The following is a 26,026-nucleotide window of genomic DNA, read 5'->3' as shown; positions in this document are numbered from 1 at the left end:
GATAGCTCTTTGTCGGCTGGCACAGACACAATGGGCCGAAATGGCCTCCTTCTGTGCCATGGATTTCTATGATACCTCTGGCAGGGGGTGTGTACGACAGTGTTACACTGACAGCGAGGGTGGGGGGAAGCGGGGGGACTGTTACGTGTTCACTCACTGCCCCAATACCTGACAGAGTTCTGGAATGCAGTCCAGTCTTCCTGGAACAAGGACCCGTTGGAGAGTTCCTCCAGTTTGCATTTCTTGCGGATGGACTGTAGAGCGCTGGCAAAGTCGGACACATACCTAGAGCAGAGAAAGTTTATCAGCCATCACCCCCTCACAGCTCGACTCAATCACACAGCACCACCCACCACCGTTAGAATTTACACTGTAACCTTGAGTTTTAATCCCATTCAAAACAACCGTGCCACAGAGCAGGTGACAAATTGAGATGTTTATGTCCTGTAAGAGTGCATCAGATGATGGAACACAAAGAACAGTTAGTGCTGTTACATGGGAATGAAGAGAGTGCAATGATCGGAATGCTTGCTGCACGTGTATAAAACATGACTCGGTGGAAATTAATGAGGTCAACAGTTTGTGTGCACGCAGAGGGGATGATGCAAAGTCAGGCAGCAGCCACAGCAGAGCACGCAGAGAAAGATTTCAAGCAACAATCCCTCTGGGCCGCCATGGTATGTTTCCAATAGTTCTGGAAAGGCTACAAGATCGCAAAAAAGTACATGTTGGTGTGCGCACCGGAGAACCCAATATACAAGAGTGACAGCTTGTTTAATGATCAATGCACGGCCACAGGACAACAGAGCACTGCACGGCCAGCGCGCAACGCAGCGACGCGCGGCCAGCGCACAACGCAGCGACGCACGGCCAGCGCACAACGCAGCGACGCACAACGCAGCGACGCACGGCCAGCGCACAACGCAGCGACGCACAACACAGCGACGCACGGCCAGCGCACAACGCAGCGACGCACGGCCAGCGCACAACGCAGCGACACACAACGCAGCGACGCACGGCCAGCGCACAATGCAGCGACGCACGGCCAGCGCATAACGCAGCGACGCACAACGCGACGCACGGCCAGCGCACAACGCAGCGACGCACGGCCAGTGCACAACGCAGCGACGCACAACGCAGCGACGCACGGCCAGCGCACAACGCAGCGACGCATGGCCAGCGCACAACAGAAGTGGACTCACTTCGAGAAGAGAGCTTTGAGTGCTTTGAGCAGGCCGCAAACGGCAAGGCCGTCGGTCAGTTTAACGCATCTGTCCACTGCCCCAGTGGCTAGACTGAAGAGTTTGTTCACCGACTGACTGAGCTCCTGCACACAGTCGATCAGCTCTCCGCGCTCCTGAAGCAGAAAGGCATACAAAGGGAATCGTGAACAAAGGAAGAGGAACGTATAGAACTTTCACTGAGAGAGGGACAAATACAAGTTTTACTGATCAGCCATGATCATATTGAATGGTGGTGCAGGCTCGAAGGGCCGAATGGCCTACTCCTGCACCTAAGTTCTATGAACGAGGGCTCTGCTAACTTGCTCCCAATCCGCACAGTGCACATAGGACCCTAAACCAACCACCCCACTCTCACTCCGCAGCCCTTTCTGCTCCGATCATTCTTCGCATGTTCCTCCTAAGCTCCAAGCTCAGCCCACACACTCCTTCCCCCTCCTTGCGTCTCACTATGGTGAGATCAAGGCTTATTGCAAGTCTCCTCGTTCGTTTTTCCACAGAACGTGAGCCGGCTTGACTCATCGCCTCCCTTAGTTTTCCTTCCACCAACAGCTGGACATCGGTGATTTCTGGTTTACACTGCCTTCTCTTCTACAGTTTTATAGCTTGGTGTCCGACAATGTGGGCACTGGAGCTTTGCTCAAAACATGGTGGAAGCTAAACCACTCGCCCCGGAGACCACAGGCCCACAGTGAGAGCAACATTACCAAGCTCTCACTCACACTCTAGTCCAAGGTATTGCACCGTACCATCACACAGACTGATACTGCAGAGTACAGAGTACAAGAACATAAGAATTAGGAGCAGAAGTAGGCCCAACAGCTGCTCGAGCCCACTCCGCCATTCAATAAGTCATGGCTGAACTTCAACCTCAACTCCCCTTTCTCGCCCGATCTCCAGAGAGTCCAAACATCAAGCGATCTCAGCCTTGAATATACTCAACGACTGAGCCTCCACAGCCCTCTGGGGCAGAGAATTCCAAAGATTCACCACCCTCTGAGTGAAGAAATTCCTCCTCATCTCAGTCCTAAATGGCCGACCCCTTATCCTGAGACTGTGACCCCTGGTTCTAGACACTCCAGCCCGGGGAAACATCCTCCCTGCATCTACCCTGTCAATCCCCCTCAGAATCTTGTGTGTTTCAATGAGATCACCTCTCATTCTTCTACATTCTAGAGAGTATAGGCCCCATCTACTCAATCTTTCCTCGGAGGGCAATCCTCTCATCCCAGGGGATCAATCTAGTGAACCTTCGAGTACACCGGTCAATGTCCACTTCATGCCATTCTATGTATTTGCTGAATTAAACGATGAGACTTTCTGCCAGATTTTAACAAAACCGACAAGGCTCCGCAACAATTTCACATTGAGACGATACCAACACTTCCCCCGTCCCCATTGCACACCCCGCCCCTCCGTTCCCATTGCACACCCCGCCCCTCCGTCCCCATTGCACACCATGCCCCTCCGTCCCCATTACACACACACACCCCGTCCCCATTACACACACACACCCTGTCCCCATTACACACACACACCCTGTCCCCATTACACACACACACACACACCCTGTCCCCATTACACACACACACACCCTGTCCCCATTACACACACACACACCCTGTCCCCATTACACACACACACACCCTGTCCCCATTACACACACACACACCCTGTCCCCATTACACACACACACACACACCCTGTCCCCATTACACACACACACACACACCCTGTCCCCATTACACACACACACACACACACCCTGTCCCCATTACACACACACACACACCCACCCCCTGTCCCTATTACACACACACACACCCCCTGTCCCCATTACACACACCCCCCCCCCACCCCGTTCCCATTCCACCACCCCTCCCGTCCCCATTACACACACCCCCCCCCCCACCCCGTTCCCATTCCACCACCCCTCCCGTCCCCATTACACACACCCCCCCCCCCCACCCCGTTCCCATTCCACCACCCCCCCATTACACACACACCCCCTCCGTCCCCATTACACAGTCTCTCCCACTGCCGTTACATCAGCGGGACAGTCGAGTGCAGTCCGGGCCTTACCAGCGGGATTGCACTGATTTGGATGAGCAGGTTTGAGCCCTCGAGGTCACCGTACTGCAGCTGATAGGGCAAGTAAGGGCTGTGGATCGCTGACACCAGCTCCGTGACTTTCACCAGATTGGTCTCGCCTGCAAATCAGTGAAAATGAACCATTGTTTAAAGGCTTGGTGACTTTCCCCAGAGTCGGAACCAATGCTGAGCAGGAGCCCGAACGTGTAACAGTGACCAAGTCTCACAGAACCTTCCCAGGGTACAGGATCAGGAGGAGTATCGGAAGCCTTGGTGGGGGGGGATTTCAGTGTGAAGATTGTGCAGGATTGAGGGATTTCTGCAACTGTGGCCACTCACACGCTGACACTTTGCTCCCAGTTTACAGCTTGGGAGATGGACAGTACAATAAAACAATGGGAAATGAAGACCAATGTCTCCACAGCCAAGGACACTGAGGAGAACATATTCTAACCAATTCCTTTCATCTGCTCCACCACCAAGCAGCAAAAGAAAAATAACCTTGAAACGCCCGAGAGCCGCCACAGACATGGGCGGGCGGCCAATCGCTGCGCAGGGTTGGGCGGCCAATCATAGAAACTTACAGCACAGAGGGAGGGCATTTTGGCCCATCGTGTCCGTGCCACTTTCCAGCTCTTGGTCCATAGCCCTGTAGGTTACGGCACTCCAACTGCACATCCAATTATCTTTTAAATGTGGTGAGGGTTTCTGCCTCCAGCACCCTTTCAGGCAGTGAGTTCCAGACCCCCAGCACCCTCTGGGTGGAGACATTTCCCCTCAAATCCCCTCTAAACCCGGGGTGGTTCTCACGCTCCGTTGTTCCCTCTGGGAGCACGAGATCATTGTGAATTTACCCCTGAGCACAGAGGCGAGATCAATCTATCACAAAGGGCTGGGCTTGCTGGCCTTCCTGCTCCAAGGAGAGTTGCCCGCTGCCTTGCCCAGTATAAATGCCCTCCGTCGCCCCTGCTACTCCTGTCGGACGCCCGGTCCACTGGGCCAACGTACCCAGGTGCGGAAGCATTGCTGCCTCCAGGCCCTTAGCAAAGTGAGCGGTGCTGTCGTGGAGATCCAGCAGTGCGCGAATCTTGTCCTCCTGGCTTGCTCGCTCCATGGTGGTGCTGAGGGAGACAGGGATCGACGGAACGATGGCCCCCAGGGTCTGGATCAGCAGCACAGTAACAATCTCATAGGGGTTCCTGAAGACCTGTCCAACAGAAGGATTTAGACACAGGTTACAAGGTCTGGAGCCCAGAAAGTACAAAACTACTTTTAGCACGAGTCAAGAGATTAAAAAGAAATGAAGAGATTTAATTGAATGTTAATTCTTCACTGAGATTATTTATAAAAATATCAATCGGCTTTGAACCATAAACCCTCACCCCATATCCAGTGAATTCCATACAAACGCAGGCACTGCGACAGGCAAGGTTTGGGACATACAAAACATTTACATCACAGCAACAGGCCACTCGGCCCAACAGGTCTATGCCCGTGTTCATGCTCCACACTTTCTTCCCATCCCTCTCCATCTTCATCTCACCCTCAGCATTTCCTTCTATTCCTTTCTCCCTCATCTATTTATCTAGCTTCCCATAAATGCACCGATGCTATTCGCCTCAACCACTCCCTGTGGTAGTGAGCATGCTCAGGATGCCCTGCCGGCCCCTTCAGTACACAAGGCACTCCGAGATCGAGTCCAAATATCAGCTCTTCAGCCGTGGCTCAGTGGGCAGCACTCTCACACCCGAGTCAGCAGGTTGTGGGTCCAAGCCACACTCCAGAGACTTGAGCGCATAATCCCGGCTGATCCTCAGCACTGCATTGAAGTGAGTGCTGCACTATCGGAGGGGCGGTACTGAGGGAGTACTGCACCATCTGAGGGGCAGTGCCGAGGGGGCGCCGCACTGTCAGAGGGGCAGTACTGAGGGAGTGCTGCACTGTTGGAGGGGCAGTACTGAGGGAGCGCTGCACTGTCGGAGGGGCACTGTCAGAGGGGCAGTACTGAGGGAGTGCTGCACTGTCGGAGAGGCAGTACTGAGGGAGCGCTGCACTGTTGGAGGGGCAGTACTGAGGGAGCGCCGCACTGTCGGAGGAGCAGTACTGAGGGAGTGCTGCACTGTCGGAGGGGCAGTACTGAGGGAGTGCTGCACTGTCGGAGGGGCAGTACTGAGGGAGCATCGCACTGTCGGAGGGGCTGTGCTGAGGGAGCACTGCACTGTCGGAGGTGCAGTACTGAGGGAGCGCCGCACTGTCGGAGGGGCAGTGCTGAGAGAGTGCAGCACTGTCGGAGGGGCTGTGCTGAGGGAGTGCAGCACTGTCGGAGGGGCTGTGCTGAGGGAGCGCTGCGCTGTCGGAGAGACAGTACTGGGGGAGTGCCGCTCTGTCGGAGGGACAGTACTGGGGGAGCGCCGCTCTGTCGGAGGTGCAGTACTGAGGGAGCGCCGCACTGTCGGAGGGGCAGTGCTGAGGGAGTGCAGCACTGTTGGAGGGGCTGTGCTGAGGGAGTGCTGCGCTGTCGGAGGGACAGTACTGGGGGAGTGCCGCTCTGTTGGATGTGCCGTCTTTCAGATGAGACATTAAACCGAGGCCCCGTCTGCCCTCTCAGGTGGATGTAAAAGATCCCATGGCCACTAGTCAAAATATTGTCCTGGCCAATATTTATATTACATTACAACAGTGACGGCACTTCAAAAGTACTTCATTGACTGTTAAGCACTTTGGGACATCCAGAGGTCATGAAAGGCACTATAGAAATATAAGGCTTTTCTTTTTAAAGGTCAGTATCTAACCCACTGCCCAACCCAGTTCTCCAAACTCTTTCTTAAAAAGGATTTTGAAGGGTTAAAAGCCTGTGTTTGTATTTTCTCCTTTTAAGAACACTCTGGGAGCTGATTATTTTAAATTTGCCCCCAGGGGAGATGGTTCCATCAGCTTGTTGGTTATTCATTTTTTTTTAATGAACGTACACCATTTGAAAAAGAAGTTTCCCCAGCTATAACGAGGACTAACTTTCCTTGTGTTTAAGTTACACTCCCCCATCTGTGTGTGTGCATGACACAGACACACACACACCAACCTGTATATAGATGTGTGGAAATTACTGCCAACATTTTCAATGCGTTAATGTGACAGCAGGCAAAGGCATGTCAGACAGACATTTAACACAGCCATTCAACATCGCTTTGTCCACTCGTCTATTCATATCTATCACGCACCCAGGAAATGCGACGATGAGCAGCCCATGTGTATATGAGAACGCGCTGTGTCACCATGCACAGTCAAAGAGCGGTGCGGTGGGATAACACGCGAGCCGAGAGGGCACCAACACTACATCACATGTGGATAAAGGACTAACTGAGCCACACTTGTGATTCACGGGACCAAGCCCAGCATTTATTGCCCATCCCAAAGACCTCACAATCTGCCATTCTTGCATACCGACAGTCACTGCATTTCCAAGTCATTTAATGCATGTGAAGCACTTACATGGGATGTACGGCACAGAAACAGGCCACTCAGCCCAACCAGTCCGCGCTCCACTCGAGCCTCCTCCCATCTTTCCTCATCTAAATCTATCAGCATAACCCTCTATTCCCTTCTCCCTCACATGCTTGTCCAGCCTCCCCTTAAATACATCGATACTATTCGCCTCAACCCCTCCCTGTGGCAGCGAGTTCCACATTCTCACCGCTCTCTGGGTAAAGAAGTTTCTTCTGAATTCCCGATTTGAATTCTTGGTGATTTCTTTGGGAACCATAAACGTTTGCAGCGCAGGAGGTGGCAGTTCAGCTCACTGTGTCCGTGCTGGCTCTTTGCCAGAGCAATCCCAAACTAATCCCACTGCCCCGCTCCCTCCCCATAGCCCTGTATCAATCCCAAACTAATCCCACTGCCCCGCTCCCTCCCTGTAGCCCTGTATCAATCCAAAAACTAATCCCACTGCCCCACTCCCTCCCCATAGCCCTGTATCAATCCCAAACTAATCCCACTGCCCCGCTCTCTCCCCGTAGCCCTGTATCAATCCCAAACTAATCCCACTGTCCCGCTCTCTCCCCGTAGCCCTGTATCAATCCCAAACTAATCCCACTGCCCCGCTCTCTCCCCATAGCCCTGTATCAATCCCAAACTAATCCCACTGCCCCGCTCTCTCCCCGTAGCTCTGTATCAATCCCAAACTAATCCCACTGTCCCGCTCTCTCCCCATAGCCCTGTATCAATCCCAAACTAATCCCACTGCCCCGCTCTCTCCCCATAGCCCTGTATCAATCCCAAACTAATCCCACTGCCCCGCTCCCTCCCCGTAGCCCTGTATCAATCCCAAACTAATCCCACTGCCCCGCTCTCTCCCCATAGCCCTGTATCAATCCCAAACTAATCCCACTGCCCCGCTCCCTTCCCGTAGCCCTGTATCGATCCCAAACTAATCCCACTGTCCTGCTCTCTCCCCATAGCCCTGTATCAATCCCAAACTAATCCCACTGCCCCGCTCTCCCCCCATAGCCCTGTATCAATCCCAAACTAATCCCACTGCCCCGCTCTCTCCCCATAGCCCTGTATCAATCCCCAAACTAATCCCACTGCCCCGCTCTCTCCCCATAGCCCTATATCAATCCCCAAACTAATCCCACTGCCCCGCTCTCTCCCCATAGCCCTGTATCAATCCCAAACTAATCCCACTGCCCCGCTCTCTCCCCATAGCCCTGTATCAATCCCAAACTAATCCCACTGCCCCGCTCTCTCCCCATAGCCCTGTATCAATCCCCAAACTAATCCCACTGCCCCGCTCTCTCCCCATAGCCCTGTATCAATCCCCAAACTAATCCCACTGCCCCGCTCTCTCCCCATAGCCCTATATCAATCCCCAAACTAATCCCACTGCCCCACTCTCTCCCCATAGCTCTGTATCAATCCCCAAACTAATCCCACTGCCCCGCTCTCTCCCCATAGCCCTGTATCAATCCCAAACTAATCCCACTGCCCCGCTCTCTCCCCATAGTCCTGTATTAATCCCAAACTAATTACACTGCCCTGCTCTTTCCCTATAGTCTTGTATCTTCCTCTGCTTCAAATATTTAATCACTTTTCCATAAAAGAAGCAATTGTTTCGGCCTCACCCATTCTGGAATAAAAAGCTAGTGTCGGTGATGGTGATGGTGAAACTTCCGGATTGGCATAAAGACCCATCTGGTTCACTAAAGGCCTTCCGGGAAGGAAATCTGCAGTCTTTACCCAGTCTGGCCTATATGTGACTCCAGACCCACTCTTAACTGGCAGTTGTATCAAATCGCTACAAAGACGTATCATAGACTGCAGCGGTTCAAGAAGGTGATCTATCACCACTTTCTCAAGGGATGGGCAATAAATGCTGGCCTTGCTGGCCTTGCCCACACCCCATGAATGTATTTTAAAAAGCATTCTCAGTTCCAACAACCCTGTGCATGTGAAGAAATATCTCCCAACCTCGCCCCTCACTCTCAGTGATAATGATAAATTGATGGCCCCCCAATCTCTCCCTAATCACTAACAATTTTAAAAACATCTATTAAATCTTCCCTGAGCCTTCTCTACTCCAATGAGAACAGCAGGACATTTGGAAAAGCATCATTCAATCAAGCAGTGTCAGCATGGTTTTATGAAAGGGAAATCATGTTTGACAAATTTGCTGGAGTTCTTTGAGGATGTAACGAGCAGGGTGGATAAGGGGGAACCAGTGGATGTGGTGTATTTGGATTTCCAAATTCAATTCGATAAGGTGCCACATAAAAGGTTACTGCACAAGATAAAAGTTCACGGGGTTGAGGCTAATATATTAGCATGGATAGAGGATTGGTTAACTAACAGAAAACAGAGAGTCGGGATAAATGGGTCATTTTCCAGTTGGCAAACAGTGACTAGTGGGGTGCCACAGGGATCAGTACTGGGTCCTCAAATATTTACAATCTATATTAATGACTTGGATGAACGGACTGAGTGTAATGTAGCCAAGTTTGCTGATGATACAAAGATGAGTGGGAAAGCAAATTGTGAGGAAGACACAAAAAATCTGCAAAGTGATATAGACAGGCTAAGTGAGTGGGCAAACATTTGGCAGATGGAGTGTAATGTGAGAAAATGTGAGGTTATCCACTTTCACAGAAAAAATAGAAAAGCAAATTATAATTTAAATGGAGAACAATTGCAAGTGCTACAGTACAGAGGGACCTGGGGGTCCTTGTGCATGAAACACAGAAAGTTAGTATGCAGGTACAGCAAGTGATCAGGAAGGCAAATGGAATGTTGGCCTTTATTGCAAGGGGGATAGAGTATAAAAGCAGAGAAGTCCTGCTCCAACTGTACAGGGTATTGGTGAGGCCACACCTGGAGTACTGCGTACAGTTTTGGTCTCCGTATTTAAAAAAGGATATACTTGCATTGGAAGCAGTTCCGAGAAGATTCACGAGGTTGATTCCGGAGATGAGGGGGTTGACTTATGAAGATAGGTTGAGTAGGTTGGGTCTATACACAGTGGAGTTCAGAAGAATGAGAGGTGATCTTATCGAAACATATAAGATAATGAGGGGGCTCGAAAAAGTGGATGCAGAGAGGATATTTCCACTCATAGGGGAAACTGAAACTAGGCAGAGAATAAAGGGTCGCCTATTTAAAAATGAAATGAGGAGGAATTTATTTTCTTAGATGGTTGTAAATCTGTGGAATTCTCTGCCCCAGAGAGCTGTGGAGGCTGGGTCACTGAATATATTTAAGGTGGAGATAGACAGATATTTGAGCGATAAGGGAGTAAAGGGTTATGGGGAGCGGGCAGGGAAGTGGAACTGAGTCCATGATCAGATCAGCCATGATCTCATTGAATGGCGGAGCAGGCTCGAGGGGCCGAATGGCCGACTCCTGCTCCTATTTCTCATGTTCTTATGTAGCTGTGCCAGTATCGCAGGTCTCTCCTCATAACTAGAGTTTCTCCAACGCTGGCATCATCCTCGAATCACAGAATGGTGCCACACAGGCCTTTTTATACTCTGTGCCCCTATCTAGAAAGCCCCCAAATGCTGTTTTTTTTTCTCTTCTTCTCCGGCAGTCCCCCGGAGTCGAGGATGACTTGCTTCCACACTAACACGAGTTCTCAGGTGACTGAAGATGCGGGATCTACAGTCTCTGTCACAGGTGGGGCAGACGGTGGTTGGAGGGACGGGTGGGTGGATTGCTTGGTTTGTCGAACGCTCCTTCCGCTGTTTGTACTTGGCTTCCACTTGCTCCCGGCGGAGAGACTCACGGTGTCCGCGCCTTCTCGGATTGTCCTCCTCCACTTTGAGCGGTCGAGGGCCTGTTGTTTTTTTACAATGCACTGACCTTTTCGGGGAACACTGTATTTGACCCCTGGGTCCTCGCCCTCCAGTGCCTTCCCATTCAATAGATATTCTCATTCATTATTGTATTTCCTCCTGTAATCTAGTACTGTATCTGACATTATATTGCCCCCGTCACCTGTTTGCTCATTCTGCTAACCATTGTCTTCCCTGTCTTTCACAATCCTGGCTGTCTGCCAACGAGCCTCTTATGAAAGACTTTTATCAAAAGCCTTCCAAGAAGCAACGTGCACCACAACAACGGCATTTCCTTTATCTGTCCAATTGCTCACTTCAACAAACAAATACTCAACTCAATTTGTCGAAACCTTTGATAGAATCCTGCATAAGTACAAAGCCCTTCCTTATTTTGGGCTGTGGCATATTGATTTAAAAATACTTGTCTTCAAATCCACCCATGCCCTCACCCCACCCACTCTGTGTGTGCCTTTGTTCCTTGCCTCTAAATTCCCTCCTCCCCCTTTTAAATTCCTGCTCAGGATGCAGGTGTCACGGGTAAGGCCGGCATTTATTGCCCATCCCTAGTTGCCCTGTATTCACTGGAGTTTAGAAGGAGGAGAGGGGATCTCATAGAAACATATAAGATTCTGACGGGACTGGACAGGTTAGATGCGGGAAGAATGTTCCCGATGTTGGGGAAGTCCAGAACCAGGGGACACAGTCTAAGGATAAGGGGTAAGCCATTTAGGGCCGAGATGAGGAGAAACTTCTTCAATCAGAGAGTTGTTAACCTGTGGAATTCCCTGCCGCAGAGAGTTGTTGATGCCAGTTCATTGGATATATTCAAGAGGGAGTTAGATATGGCCCTTACGGCTAAGGGGATCAAGGGGTATGGAGAGAAAGCAGGAAAGGGGTACTGAGGGAATGATCAGCCATGATCTTATTGAATGGCGGTGCAGGCTCGAGGGGCCGAATGGCCTACTCCTGCACCTAATTTCTATGTTTCTATGTTTGCCCTGACAAGTTGCTGATGGGCCTTCCGGAATCGCTGGCAATGGTTTCACGTCACAGGGCAGCTTAGAGTCAACTATGTTGGTGCTAGATTGGACTCACACAGCGGCCCAGGCTGGGTAAGGGCGGCAGGTTTCCTTCCCTAAAGGACGTTAGTGAACCAGTTGGGTTTTTAACGACAATCCGACAGCTTCATGGTCACTTTTACCGAGACCAGCTTCTTATTTCCAGATATTCTAAAAACTGAATTCAACTTCTCAAACTGCCGTGGTGGGATTTAAACTCACGTTCTCTGGATTATTTGCCCAGTAACCGAATCAATACAGCACCGTACACCTACCCAGGGTTCAACCCCGCAATAGGGCGTTTTATGATGTTAACGGTGTTTTATATTGTACTTCTGGCTTATCCTAGTTCATTTCAGATTTCCTTTAACTTGCAGCTTATGAACAGGAATCAGCACCAAGCTTTTTTCCTCTCTCTCACATGTCCCGACAGAAATAGAAAGATATGCAGTTATATTGCGCCTCACATGACGTCCCAAAGTGCTTACAGACAAGTAAATACTTTTGAAGTGGTGTCACTGTTGTAATGTAGGAGATGCGACAGCCAATTTGCGCACAGCAAGCTCCCACAAACAGCAATTGAAAATGACCAGATTGTTTAAGGTGTTGGTTGAGGGATAAATATTGGCCAGGACACTGCGGAGTCGTCCTGAGAGGCCACGGTTTAACGCCTCATCCGAAAGACAGCGCCGCTGACAGTACAGCAATCTCTCTGCACTGCACTGGAGTGTCAGCCTGGGTTACTTGTTCAAGTGACTGGAGTGGGGCTTGAACCCACGAGCTTCTGACTCAGAAGCGTGAGTTATGTCCTACTGAGCCATGGCTGACAACCGATAGAATTTCTGTTTTTCCTTATTTGTACATGTCACTGTACAAGTAAAGTTCGTGTCAATGGCGAGGGCAGTGCATTTGATGTAGTATATATGGATTTTAGCAAGGCTTTTGATAAGGTCCCACATGGCAGACTGGTCACGAAAGTAAAAGCCCATGGGATCCAAGGAAAAGTGGCAAGTTGGAACCAAAATTGGCTCGGTGGCAGGAAGCAAAGGGTAATGGTAGATCGGTATTTTTGTGACTGGAAGGCTGTTTCCAGTGGGGTTCTGCAGGGCTCAGTACTGGGTCCCTTGCTTTTTGCGGTATATATCAATGATTTAGACTTGAATGTATGCGGTATAATTAAGAAGTTTGCAGATGATTCAAAAATAGGCCGTGTGGTTGTTAATGAAGAAGAAAGCTGCAGACAGCAGGAAGATATCAATGTACTGGTCAGGTGGGCAGAACAGTGGCAAATGGAATTCAATCCTGAGAAGTGTGAGGTAATATATTTGGGGAGGGCTAACAAGGCAAGGGAATGCACATTAAATGGTAGGACACTGAGAAGTGTAGAGGAACTAAGGGACCTTGGAGTGCATGTCCACAGATCCCTGAAGGTAGCAGGCCAGGGAGATAACGTGGTTAAGAAGGCATACGGAATACTTGCCTTTATTGGCCGAGGCATAGAATACAAGAGCAGGCAGGTTATGCTTGAACTGTATAAAACATTAGTTAGGCTACAGCTGGAGTACTGCATGCAGTTCTGGTCACCACATTACAGGAAATATGTGATTGCGTTAGAGAAGGTACAGAGGAGATTTACGAGGATGTCACCTGGACTGGAGAATATTAGCTATGAGGAAAGATTGGATAGGCTAGGGTTGTTTTCTTTGGAACACAGCAGGCTGAAGGGAGACCTTATTGAGGTGTATAAAATTATGAGGGGCCAAGATAGTGAATAGGAAGGACCTATTTCCCTAAGCTGAGGGATCAATAACCAGGAGGTTTAGAGGGGATTTGAGGGAAAATGTCTTCACCCAGAGGGTGATAGGGGTCTGGAACTCACTGCCTGAAAGGGTGGTAGAGGCAGAAACCCTCACCACTTTAAAAAAAAAAAATACTTGGATGTGCACTTGAAGTGCCGTGACCTACAGGATTACGCACCGAGAGCTGGAAAGTGTGATTAGGCTGGATAGCTCTTTGCCAGGCAGCGCAGACACGATGGGCCGATATGGCCTCCGTCCATGCTGTAAATTTCTATGATTGCTATGAAAGATTCGAATCCCTGTTAAGATGGGAACAACATTAGAGCCTTGGCTATGGTTGACTGCCCTGAATAAGTTGCCTGCAGTTATGGAACACAGCATGCGAGATCCAGAGATATTTTACGTGACATTTCGCGTTTATTGGTTTTCAGAAGTAACATCTTAATGTTTAATCTACTAACACAGAGTTATTCCTGGAAACAGATCAGAGATAAGGCAGAACATTTAATACAACTGTAACAAGTTGTCCTGGGCTGGTGACTAAAGCCTCTGGGAAACAATTAAAAGGGAAGGCAAGAGAGGCAAGTATTTCTAAATGGGTCGGGGGGGGGGGGGGGGGGGAGTGCGACTATTTCCATTAAAGAGTCTGAAATGAAACACCAGGGAGTGCAAGTGCACACATAAATTCAGAATTAAAATCACAGCTACAGGAATCAGTATCGCTCTGTTCGGCTCGCTCTCCAACCTGCTGCCTCCAGCTTTACAATGCATCGCTTCGCCCAGCTCTTCATTACTCTCTCTCTCCACCGTTCCCCATACAGGCACAAACACTAGAACCACAATGGGGAACATGAGGTGGTTGTGGGGTACGTGGACTTTCAGAAAGCCTTTGATAATGCATTACCAGAGTTAGTGATTGAAGCGCAGACCATGTCAATATTTATGGATAGATAGATAATTGAAGGAAAGAGGGATAAAGAAATATGGGAACAGGACAGGCACACGGGATCAGACTATTCCTCCCGTGGAAGATAATCACCAGTGATGCCCTCGCCTGGAGGGACTGGGAGTGATGAGGTGATGATCTTGCCTGGAGGGACTGGGAGTGATGAGGTGATGATCTTGCCTGGAGGGAGTGGGAGTGATGGGGTGATGATCTTGCCTGGAGGGACTGGGAGTGATGGGGTGATGATCTTGCCTGGAGGGACTGGGAGTGATGGGGTGATGATCTTGCCTGGAGGGAGTGGGAGTGATGGGGTGATGATCTTGCCTGGAGGGAGTGGGAGTGACGGGGTGATGATCTTGCCTGGAGGGACTGGGAGTGATGGGGTGATGATCTTGCCTGGAGGGACTGGGAGTGATGGGGTGATGATCTTGCCTGGAGGGAGTGGGAGTGATGGGGTGATGATCTTGCCTGGAGGGAGTGGGAGTGATGGGGTGATGATCTTGCCCGGAGGGACTGGGAGTGATGGGGTGATGCCCTCGCCTGGAGGGACTGGGAGTGACGGGGTGATGATCTTGCCTGGAGGGACTGGGAGTGATGGGGTGATGATCTTGCCTGGAGGGACTGGGAGTGATGATCTTGCCTGGAGGGACTGGGAGTGATGGGGTGATGATCTTGCCTGGAGGGACTGGGAGTGATGGGGTGATGACTTGCCTGGAGGGACTGGGAGTGATGGGGTGATGACTTGCCTGGAGGGACTGGGAGTGATGGGGTGATGACTTGCCTGGAGGGACTGGGAGTGATGGGGTGATGATCTTGCCTGGAGGGACTGGGAGTGATGGGGTGATGATCTTGCCTGGAGGGACTGGGAGTGATGGGGTGATGATCTTGCCTGGAGGGACTGGGAGTGACGGGGTGATGATCTTGCCTGGAGGGACTGGGAATGATGGGGTGATGATCTTGCCTGGAGGGACTGGGAGTGATGGGGTGATGACTTGCCTGGAGGGACTGGGAGTGATGGGGTGATGATCTTGCCTGGAGGGACTGGGAGTGACGGGGTGATGATCTTGCCTGGAGGGAGTGGGAGTGACGGGGTGATGACTTGCCTGGAGGGAGTGGGAGTGATGGGGTGATGCCCTCGCCTGGAGGGACTGGGAGTGATGGGGTGATGATCTTGCCCGGTGGGACTGGGAGTGATGGGGTGACTACTTTGCATCGTTCAATGTTCTCTTACATTATTATTTGAGAGAACACGAGACCAAATAAGGACGAGTGGAATTCAGGCCGTGAGAACACAGCCGACATTTGGCAGCAGTGGTCACTCCACAGCGGTCAAGTGTGGGAACTCTGGCCCATTTATCTTCACCCTCCAGCCCAGGGTTGAGGTCATTTTGCAGGATCCCAATCTCGACCAGAGCGGAGGTCAGCCAAATCAGCACAGGTCAAGGGGTCGAGCTGTGGACCCTCCAGTTGTTGTGGCTCATTTATCAGGCCAGGAGGTTGGGAAACAGTAACTGGACAAGCTGGACACAGCTGTTGGGCTTTGCATGTGAAAGAGAGAAATAAGGGAGAGGGACAGTGAAACACCAAGCTGTTTAGGACACAGTACAACAACAGCAAACAACCAACTCGCAGATTGCCATTAAACAAATTCCACTAACGCAGTCCAGTGGTTAATGGGACTCGTTATCTGGATCCGTTCAGAAGCTATATTGACACGGCGTTGTTCTTTTTATTGTTATGGGAACATAAAAACAGGCACATTGCGATACCTGCAGCCAGCTGAGACCCACACTGCCCTTGCACAGTCCCACTTAACAATTCGGAGCTGTGGAGCCCACGTCAACACAAAGCACATGACTGTTTGAAACTGGCCCCGTCCTTCACACACACACAGTGCTCCGGACAGCTCCACCTCGCCAAGGAAATGCCACTTACTCCACAGGTGCCACACATCCCTGGGACTGGGGTTCACTCCTGCTGGGATACAGTCAATCCCTCACCGGGGTACGTTCCTGCTGGGATACAATCAATCTCTCACCAGGGTACGTTCCTGCTGGGATACAATCAATCCCTCACCGGGGTTCACTCCTGCTGGGATACAGTCAATCCCTCACCGGGGTACACTCCTGCTGGGATACAATCAATCTCTCACCAGGGTACGTTCCTGCTGGGATACAGTCAATCCCTCACTGGGGGTGCACTCCTGCTGGGATACAGTCAATCCCTCACGGGGGTACGTTCCTGCTGGGATACAGTCAATCCCTCACTGGGGGTGCACTCCTGCTGGGATACAGTCAATTCCTCACCGGGGTACGTTCCTGCTGGGATACAATCAATCCCTCACTGGGGGTACATTCCTGCTGGGATACAGTCAATACCTCACTGGGGTACATTCCTGCTGGGATACAGTCAATCAATTCCTCACTGGGGTTCACTTCTGCTGGGATATAGTCAATTCCTCACTGGGATTCACTCCTGCTGGGATATAGCCCCACAAGCACCAGCCAGCTTAGTTATCCCACTGTCACTGTTCATGCCCGAGCCCCTGACAACACCAGGCCTGAGATCCGCAAACTCATCACACACCAGTATGGCTCAGAGACGTGGACCATGTACAATAGACACCTCAAATCGCTGGAGAAATACCACCAACATTGTCTCCGCAAAATCCTGTAAATCCCCTGGGAGGACAGACGCACCAACATTAGTGTCCTCGATCAGGCCAACATCCCCAGCATTGAAGCACTGACCACACTCGACCAGCTCCGTTGGGCGGGCCACATTGTTCGCATGCCTGACACGAGACTCCCAAAGCAAGCGCTCTACTTGGAACTCCTACACAGCAAGTAAGCCCCAGGTGGGCAGAGGAAACGTTTCAAGGACACCCTCAAAGCCTCCCTGATAAAGTGCAACATCCCCACTGACACCTGGGAGTCCCTGGCCAAAGATCGCCCTAAGTGGAGGAAGTGCATCCGGGAGGGCGCTGAGCACCGAGTCTCGTGGCCGAGAGCATGCAGAAACCAAGCGCAGGCAGCGGAAGGAGCGTGCGGCAAACCAGTCCCACCCTCCCCTTCCCTCAACCACTGTCCGTCCCACCTGTGACAGAGACTGTAATTCCCGTATTGGACTGTTCAGTCACCTGAGAACTCACTTTTGGAGTGGAAGCAAGTCTTCCTCGATTCCGAGGGACTGCCTATGATGATGATGATGACACACCAGACATCAGACCCGGGAGGCTCCTGGGGCACGAGGCCCAGCTACCCACTGCACACGCTCACCGAGTCACCAGGAGACACACTCTGATTACGTTTATCTCTTGAGCAAGGATGTACCTAAATTCCGTGCGCCAAGAGAGTGAGAGAGAGAGAGAGCGCCAGAGGGAGAGCCTGAGCGAGCCAGAGGGAGAGCGAGCGAGCCAGAGAGAGAGAGCGAGCGAGCGAGAGAGCCAGAGGGAGAGAGAGAGAGAGAGAGGGAGAGAGAGGGAGAGAGAGAGAGGGAGAGAGAGGGAGGGAGAGAGAGGGAGAGAGAGGGAGGGAGAGAGAGGGAGAGAGAGGGAGAGAGAGGGAGGGAGAGAGAGGGAGAGAGAGGGAGAGAGAGGGAGAGAGAGGGAGAGAGAGGGAGAGAGAGGGAGAGAGAGGGAGAGAGAGGGAGAGAGAGGGAGAGAGAGGGAGGGAGAGGGAGGGAGAGGGAGGGAGAGGGAGAGAGAGGGAGGGAGAGGGAGGGAGAGGGAGGGAGAGAGAGGGAGAGAGAGGGGGAGAGAGGGGGAGAGAGGGGGAGAGAGGGGGAGAGAGGGGGAGAGAGGGGGAGAGAGGGGGAGGGAGAGAGAGGGAGAGAGAGAGAGGGAGAGAGAGCCAGAAAGAGAGCATGAGCGAGCGAGCCAGAGGAAGAGCGTTAAAGCAAGTCAGAGAGCGCGAGCAAGTGCAAGCACGAGAGACACCAAATGCACACTCGGATGGATGTGGGGGAGGTCCTGGTTACGAACCTGCACCATTTAACATGTTGCATTGATGTGCTACTGTACCAAGGCAATGTGACAATGCATGACACACCATCGCATTGCATCGCCCCTCCCCTCATCATTCGCAATACATTACTGGCCACTGGATTGGCCCCTGCAACTGGGATCCCAGGAGTTGGGCTAGCCTCAGGAGCAGGATACATGTCAACCGTCACAGTACATGCATTTATATCCCACTCAAGCTTCATGGCACGGATGGTAGGGTTTACCCATTACAGCACAGGAGGCCATTCAGCCCATTACACCTGTACCGGCTCCGTGAAAGAGCGATCCAATTAATCACACGTCCCCGCTCTTTCCCCATAGCCCTGATCATTTTCGCTTTTCAAGCATATATCCACTTGCCTTTGAACGACAAGGGAGTGAAGGGTTATGGGGAGCAGGTAGGGAAGTGGAGCTGAGTCCATGATCAGATCAACCATGATCTTATTGAATAGCGGAGCAGGCTCGAGGGGCCAAATGGCCTACTCCTGCTCCTATTTCTTGTGTTCTTGTGTTTTCCGGTCTATCCATGTAACTGAAGTCCCTCATTCCTGGACTCATTCACGTAAATCTTTTCTGCACCCTCTCTAAGGCCTTCACATCCTTCCTAAAGTGCGGTGCCCAGAATTGGACACAATACTCAAGTTGAGGTCGAACCAGTGTTTTATACAAGTCTATCATAATTTCCACACTTTTGTACTCTATACCTCTATTGGTATCTTGGCCTTTATTGCAACGGGGATAGAGTATAAAAGCAGGGAAGTCTTGCTACAGTTATACAGGGTATTGGTGAGGCCACACCTGAAATACTGCGTGCAGTTTTGGTTTCCATATTTACGAAAGGATATACTTGCTTTGGAGGCAGTTCAGAGAAGGTTCACTAGGTTGATTCGGGGGATGACTTATGAGGAAAGGTTGAGTAGGTTGGGCCTCCACTCATTGGAATTCAGAAGAATGAGAGGTGATCTTATCGAAACATTTAAGATTATGAGGGGGCTTGACAAGGTGGATGCAGAGAGGAAGTTTACACTGATGGGGGAGACTAGAACTAGAGGGCATGATCTTCGAATAAGGGGACGCCCATTTAAAACAGAGATGAGGAGAAATTTCTTCTCTCAGAGGGTTGTAAATCTGTGGAATTCACTGCCTCAGAGAGCTGTGGAAGTTGGGTCATTGAATAAATTTAAGACAGAAATAGACAGTTTCTTAAACGATAAGGGGATAAGGGGTTATGGGGAACGGGCAGGGAAGTGGACCTGAGTCCATGATCAGATCAGTCATGATCGTATTAAATGGCCGACTCCTGCTCCTATTTCTTATGTTCTTATGTTATGATGTTATGAAGCCCAGGAGCCTATAAGTCTTTTTAACAGCTTTCTCACCTTCAACAATTTATGCACATATACCCCACAGGTCTCTCTGTTCGAGCACCCCCATTAGGATTGTACCATTTAGTTTATATGTCCTTTCCTCATTCTTTCTACCAAAATGCATCAATTCACATTTTCTGCGTTAAATTTCACCTGCCACGTGTCTGCCCATTTCACCAGCCTGTCTATGTCTTCCTAAAGTCTATCACTCTCCTCTTCACTGCTTGCTATACTTCCAAGTTGCGTGCATCTGCAAATTTTGAAATTGTGCCCTGTACACCCACGTCCAAGTCAAAAGAACATAAAGAGCATAAGAAATAGGAGCAGGAGTAGGCCATCTGGCCCCTCGAGCCTGCTCCGCCATTCAACAAGATCGTGGCTGATCTGATCATGGACTCAGCTCCACTTCTCCGCCCGCTCCCCATAACCCCTTATCGTTTAAGAAACTGCCTATCTCTGGTCTTAAATTTATTCAATGTCCCAGCTTCCACAGCTCTCTGAGGCAGCGGATTCTACAGACTTACAACCCTCTGAGAACCCATTAGGATAGATGAAGAAAAGCAGATGTAAAAACTCAACTGGTTCACTAACATCCTTCAGGGAAAGGATCTCCCACCCTTCCCTGATCCGGGCCTATAGGGAACTCCAGTCCCACACTACGAGGCTGACTCTTAATACCCTGGACAATAAACTCGGCCTTGCTAATGTCTCCCGTGTGCCAGAACAATTTATTTTGAAAGAACACACTTCCTCTAGTGGCAGACGCCGGATTCATTAGCCACACGGTGTAAGTGCCGAGTAGCCACTGTCCACACAGCAGGCAACGCTCCCTCTCATTTGCCTGTGTGCGCGCGGTCCCTTGAAATGGGCCACGCGGCCGCTGTTGTGCGGTATATCTTGCAGCGGCAACAGCCTGTGAGCGGCCTACGCGGGACCTCCCGACTGATGCATGCCCACCCACCCGCCTGCCTTTGGTGGGGGGGGGGGGGACACTGGACACGAGGGGTCTCAGACAGTCCTTCAGATGAGACGTTAAACAAAGGCCCCCCCACCCCCCCCTTCCCACCCCCCCCTCCCCCGTCTGCCCTCTCAAGCGGATGTAAAAGATCCAACGGCACTATTTTTGAAGAGCAGCGGAGTTCCGCTCTGAAAAGCTGTGCCACAGTAATGGTGCATTTACACTTACACCGCCACCAGTGCAGAGGGTCCAGGAAATTATGGGGCGAGTGGCTCACACCACGCCATCATTTCCCGAGAGATTTGTGCCGCCCTGCTGTTACCCTGGCCACAGCAGGGAGACATTTTGGACTGGACTGGTGGATGAAATATTGATCCCTCAACCAACAATCGCTGAAACAGATGATCTGCTTGTGGGAGCTTGCTGTGCACAAATGGGGCAGTTGCGTTTCCCACATTACAACGGTGACCGCACTTCAAAAGTACTTCATTGGCTGTAAAGTGCCTTGGGACATCCCGGGGTCGCGAAAGGCGCGATAGAAATGCAAGTTCTTTCTTTCATTGTGTGAGTACGGGCCGTTATACGCGGTCTCGGCTGTTACCTGGCTGGTCCACTGTAGCTGGGAGTGCCATGTTGCCAGGAGAGTGTCGTAGAACTCGGTTAGCTGGTGATCCAGGCTGAGGTCACTCTGACACAGGTCCTGCCACGCCGACACCAGCTGGCCCTGCACAACGCCAGGCACAATTCGGTCAAAGTGAATAATTCAACAGTTCACCACAGCTCGCATCAAAGACCCACCCCCGACCCGACCCCACCCTGGGCACAATTACAGCGCCATTCACACCTTTACCTCCTGTCCCTCCCCTTGCCTCACTCCACAATGAATGGCTGGCGGGCAACTAGGCTCCGGCATTTAATGCTCAATAACCCATGGGGATGCGCAGGTGTCAGAGACTTCAAATAGAGACTGAGCCTAGAGAGAGCCCTCCCCCTCCCCACAGTTCCCAGCTCCCCTCTCCTGAAGGTGTGGGGCACACACTGGAACATGGGATATTCTACCCCTTAAACTTCAGGTGATTAACCCCACCCCACCCCACCCCGCCTTGTCTCCTTCCACCCTCCCCCCCACAGTGCCCCCTCCCCCCCTTGTCTCCCTCCACCCTCCCCTGTTGCCAAACCCCACACTGCCCCCTCCCCTGCTGCGCCTCCCCACACTGCCCCCCACCCCCCTGCCATACACGGTTCCCTGCTTTGAGTACGGGAAGGAGAGCGCTGCACCCCACCTTGTGGCACTTGTAGTAGTAGGTCAGGAGCTGGGGCATTCGGTCCACTGCCACAAACACTTTCACAAACAGCCGGGACTGATCTGAAACAGAAGCACAAACCGGTAAATACTGTGGCCGCACCCTCCCTAGTTCAGTCTGTGAAAGAGCTATCCAATTAGTCCCACTCCCCTGCCCTTTCCCCATGGCCCTGCTCATTTTCCCCTTCTAGTATTTACCCAAATTCCCTTTTCAAACTTACTACTGAATCTGCTTCCACCGCCCTTTCTGGCAGCGAGTTCCCGATCACAATAACTTGCTGTGTAAAAAAAATCTCATCTCCCTGTTTTTTTTGTCAATTATCTTAAATCTGCGTCCTTCTCGGTTTTAAAGAGAACAATTCCTGCTTCTCTAATCTCTCTATATGCTCTAATATAATATATTCTGTTTAAAAAAAAACTTTCCAAAGTCACACAGGGGAAATCCACCGTGTTCCATCAATGTGACGTAGACAGGATCAGGAAGGCTCCTGGTTTAGTCCTGGAGTCAGCTGACCCCACCTGTGAGGGGGGGGGGGGAAAAGAGTGTATGGTACAGTAGTACAGTGGGTTTCTGCACCCGAGCTATTCCGGGGATTGGGGGGGGCGGGGGGGGGGCGAGGCGGGTGGCCTTAGGACGAGGAGAATCAGGATTTCTGTGTGTGATGGACTATCCACTGACTCGTGGTACGGGGCTGCTGGATGAAGACTCGATTGAGCTTGGTTGTGATGCACTCGGGAGTCGAATAGCTGGACCACACCGACTGCTCAGGCTGGCGTGTGAAGAACAGGCGCTTGGGTGGGGCATGGCAAGGGGGCCGACACACCCCAGCCCCGAGAATAGTCAGCATCTGCCGGAGAGGGGCGAAGGAGACAATCGAAAGGGGTAAGGGAGTGACTGAAACCTGGCCATCCGAGACTGCTCCTGACACATGTGCCTCTGTTCCCAAAGTACCTCATTGCCCCCTAAAAGACCGGTTAACCCCTTGGTCGTTCTTTTTTAAAAAAATGACCTAACCCAACTCTCCACATCAAAACCTGGCCTCTTAAATGTAGGTATTTTGGTCTCAGTCCTATTCTCTCCACTCAGTGTGAATGCTCAGGGATTGCTCACTGCTCCCCCTGCTGTTTGTCTCACGGCTTTACAGCAAGCTTCTCATCAAATGTTGCAGAACAGAAGGCCCCTTTGCCCACGTCCCCTCTCTCTGAAAGAGCTAGTCCCGATTCCCCCGAGTCCCGCTCACCCATCACACCGCCCGCCCGTGCTCGCTGACCTACATTGGCTTCCGCTCCCGCAATGCCTCGATTTTTAAAATTTGCATCCTCGAGTTTAAATCCCTCCATGGCCTCGCCCCTCCCTATCTCTGGAGCCTTCTCCAGCCCTTCAACCCTCCCGAGATCTCTGCACTCCCACTATTCTGGCCTTGAGCATCCCTGATTTTAATCGCTCAACCATTGGCGGCCGTGCCTTCAGCTGCCAAGATCCCAAGCTCTGGAGCTCCCTCCCGAACCTTTCCATCTCTCTCCTCCTTTAAGACACTCCTTAAAACCTCCCTTTTCACCCAAGCTTTTGGTCACCTGTCCCGCTATCTCTATGCAGCTCGGTGTCACATTTTGTTTGATTACACTCCTGTGAAGCCCCGTGGGACGTTTTACTGCTTAAAGGCGCTACAGAAATACAAGTTGTTGTTGATTTTGAAAGGAGGGTGAGCAGGCGGACACTAAATGTCACTGGGCAGGCAGTGGATGCAGCAGACTTGCCCCCCAGCACCCCTGGGGCCATGATCGCTCACCAACAGACTGCGAGTTGAATGCAGCGACAATCTGTGTGCTCGCCATGGCCTCCAGGCGGTTCTTCAGCGCTTCCAGGTGAACGCATTTCTCCGAATAATCCGGTGTATCCACCAGCATTGCCAGGCTGTTCTGCATACTGGTCAGCTTGGCCGAGATGGTCTCGATGTCCTGCAGGGAGCAAACCGATTCCATCACTGGGCGCCACGTGTGAAGAGCAGCAACCCCAGCCCAGAGCCCACCCCTCCCCCAAGAACCCACGCATCCTTCCCCCAGAGAACGTTCCCCTCCCCCAAGGCGCGCGCTCCCCCCTGCCCCAGAGCGCACCCCTCCCCCAGACCCCGCCCTTCCCTCCCCCAGAGCGCGCGCTCCCCTCCCCCAGAGCGCACCCCTCCCCTCGGGCGTGCGCTCCCCTCTGCCCCAGAGTGCGCGCTCCCCTCCCCTCCCCCAGAGCGCACCCCTCCCCCAGACCCCGCCCTCCCCTCCCCCAGAGCAGCCGAGACAGTGACACAAGGTAAATCTGGGCTCCTGATCCGGAGACTGCGGCACGGCTTTTAACAGAAGTTGTATCCCCCACTTTTCTTGGGCTGTTTTTGTTGCGGGGAACTCGGCGTCCTCTGGCATCCGATCCAAGTCCCTGTTCGCCATGGGTTGGCCTGCGCAGTGCAGGTCAGCAGGCCTCTCAACCATGATGGTCGTCACAGCTGAGCTCAAGCTGATCCTCACCTGACACACGTGCGCGCGCAGACACAAACACATGCACGCAGTCCCACCAGCAGAGAGCACCTTGGCTGATGTTACATGCTCTCCGCCCCTAATACTGGCATTTCCCACTTGACTGAGGTCACATACCAAAGCTCGATACTGGCCCCTTCCTACTCTGTGCAACACAGGGCGGTGCATGTACCAATTAATGTCTCATCTGAAAGCCGGCACCTCCGACTGTGCGGCACTCCCTCAGTCTCCAGAGTGGGACGCGAACCCACCACCCTCGGACTCGGAGGTGAGAATGCTACTCACTGAGCCACGGTTGACACCCAATTCACTGACCGCAAAGTGTTTTGGGATGTCTTTCCATCATTGCTTGGTGGCAGAGACCTGGGACGCACACCGTGAGGAACTTGATTGCGGTGTGCCCACAATCCCTGCCGGCGCGGGACTCGAACGCTCGCCGCTCCTACCTGCGTCTTCAGCGTTTCCTCAATGTCAGCACTGAGCGTGCTCCACTTGTCAGCCTCCTGCAGTGCCTCAGACGCCGCCTGCATCCTTGACTTCACTTCATCGATCTCGACCAAAACCTGCAGCACAAACACACACAAGCTGGTCATCGCCAAGCGCATCAGCATCACAGGCAGTTCCTCGGAGTCGAGGAAGACTTGCTTCCACTCTAACAGTGAGTTCTCAGGTGACTGAACAGTCCAATACGGGAATCACAGTCCCGGTCACAGGTGGGACAGACAGTGGTTGAGGGAAGGGGAGGGTGGGACTGGTTTGCCGCACGCTCCTTCCGCTGCCTGCGCTTGGTTTCTGCATGCTCTCGGCGACGAGACTCGAGGTGCTCAGCGCCCTCCCGGATGCACTTCCTCCACTTAGGGCGGTCTTTGGCCAGGGACTCCCAGGTGTCGGTGGGGATGTTACACTTTATCAAGGAGGCTTTGAGGGTGCCCTTGAAACGTTTCCTTTGCCCACCTGGGGCTCACTTGCCGTGTAGGAATTCCGAGTAGAGCGCATGTTTTGGGAGTCTCGTGTCAGGCATGCGGACAATGTGGCCTGCCCAACGGAGCTGGTCGAGTGTGGTCAGTGCTTCGATGCTGGGGATGTTGGCCTGATCGAGGACGCTAACGTTGGTGCGTCTGTCCTCCCAGGGGATTTGTAGGATCTTGCGGAATGGCCGCCTAGAGCAGGTGGAGCCCGGCTGCTGATTCGCTGGCCTTCCACGTGGGTGTAAACTCACCTCACCAGAGGCACTGGAGGAGGAGCAAGAAAGATTCACAGCGATGGCACCAGAACTGAGAGGTTATAACATAACATAAGAACATAACATAAGAACATAAGAATTAGGAATAGGAGTAGGCCATCTAGCCCCTCGAGCCTTCTCCGCCATTCAACAAGATCATGGCTGATCTGGCCGTGGACTCAGCTCCACTTAC

At 52.0% G+C, this 26,026-nt stretch overlaps 1 protein-coding gene across 1 annotated transcript in view; it reads right to left on the bottom strand.

Moving 5' to 3' along the window:
* Positions 1 to 26,026, bottom strand: part of cog7 (component of oligomeric golgi complex 7) — a 52,802-nt gene that overhangs the window by 17,781 nt on the left and 8,995 nt on the right. Inside the window, exons 4-11 of the mRNA XM_070901453.1 lie at positions 25,058 to 25,174; positions 23,879 to 24,047; positions 22,069 to 22,151; positions 21,387 to 21,509; positions 4,341 to 4,539; positions 3,324 to 3,451; positions 1,203 to 1,357; positions 169 to 285 (exon numbers count right to left, since the gene is read on the bottom strand). Coding sequence (XP_070757554.1) covers positions 169 to 285; positions 1,203 to 1,357; positions 3,324 to 3,451; positions 4,341 to 4,539; positions 21,387 to 21,509; positions 22,069 to 22,151; positions 23,879 to 24,047; positions 25,058 to 25,174 — 1,091 coding nt within the window. The remainder of the gene's footprint in view (positions 1 to 168; positions 286 to 1,202; positions 1,358 to 3,323; positions 3,452 to 4,340; positions 4,540 to 21,386; positions 21,510 to 22,068; positions 22,152 to 23,878; positions 24,048 to 25,057; positions 25,175 to 26,026) is intronic.

This window comes from Pristiophorus japonicus, chromosome 15 (assembly GCF_044704955.1).
Source record: "Pristiophorus japonicus isolate sPriJap1 chromosome 15, sPriJap1.hap1, whole genome shotgun sequence".
In the NCBI taxonomy this organism is placed as follows: Eukaryota; Metazoa; Chordata; class Chondrichthyes; family Pristiophoridae; genus Pristiophorus; species Pristiophorus japonicus.
This window is presented reverse-complemented; position numbering and strand designations above follow the sequence as displayed.